The following is a 904-nucleotide window of genomic DNA, read 5'->3' on the forward strand; positions in this document are numbered from 1 at the left end:
ACCCTTCTTTTCTTTCTTCTTCTCTTCCTTCTTTCCTTCTTTCCTTCCTTTCTTTCTTCCTTCTTTCCTTTCTTTTTTTTTTTCTTTCTTTCTTGCTTCTCTCCTTCCTTCCTTTCTTTCTTTCTTCTTTCTTTTTTTCTTGCTTCCTTCTTTCCTTCCTTCCTCTCTTTCTTTCTTTATTCGAAATTTATTCGCCCTTACAAACCCACCACCGTCACCCATCGCCCGGAAATTGCAGCTTGTCCAACGTCATACCCCCCCAATCGGCCGCGTCGACATCGCCGAAATCAATCGTGCCCGGTTACCTCCCCTACTTGACCAACCACCACGTGGACATCTTCCTCTCGGCCCTGGATCTGTCCTACGCGACCGCGCTCAAGTTCGACTGCCGCCCCGGCTTGAAGTTCTTGGTCCAGAAGGTGGCCAACCTGCCCCAACCGGCGAATCTCTACCGTCAAGCGGGGGTCGCGTGGACCATCAAAATCGTCACCCTGTTCGAGCTGTGCCTGCACGAGATAGAGGAGGCAAGGGCGAGCTTGGAGACCGTGAAGACGATCCTCACCGTGGCCTCGAGCCCTTCCGAGGGCAACGAGCAGGGGGAGGGGCCGTCCTTCAAAAAGGACCCCACCCTGCGCAAACTGTCCAAACACCTGAGACAATTGAGGACCACGTTCCAAGAGCTTTGCGAGAGCTACGTGGAGATTGTGCTGGACGAGGACGGGAGGCACACCAAGGTGGACAGTTTCTCCGAGAGGAAGATATTCTTGCTCGTCGCGCAACCGGACGATTTTCCAGAGATCACCGGCAAGGAGCCCATCTCGACCGATAACCGAGTTCTCCCCACCCCTGCCCCCCTCCCTTCGGACGAAGATCTCCAGGGAAAGAGTCGAAGGATCGAGGAGAA

At 54.0% G+C, this 904-nt stretch overlaps 1 protein-coding gene across 1 annotated transcript in view; it reads left to right on the forward strand.

Moving 5' to 3' along the window:
• LOC116185963 (brefeldin A-inhibited guanine nucleotide-exchange protein 3-like) overlaps window positions 1-904 on the forward strand; it is a 2,775-nt gene that overhangs the window by 1,183 nt on the left and 688 nt on the right. The window contains exon 3 of the mRNA XM_031511811.1: window positions 239-811. Within this exon, the coding sequence (XP_031367671.1) occupies window positions 239-811 (573 nt within the window). The remainder of the gene's footprint in view (window positions 1-238; window positions 812-904) is intronic.

The sequence above is a fragment of the Apis dorsata genome, unplaced genomic scaffold (assembly GCF_000469605.1).
Source record: "Apis dorsata unplaced genomic scaffold, Apis dorsata 1.3 scaffold_348, whole genome shotgun sequence".
NCBI classification, from domain to species: Eukaryota; Metazoa; Arthropoda; class Insecta; order Hymenoptera; family Apidae; genus Apis; species Apis dorsata.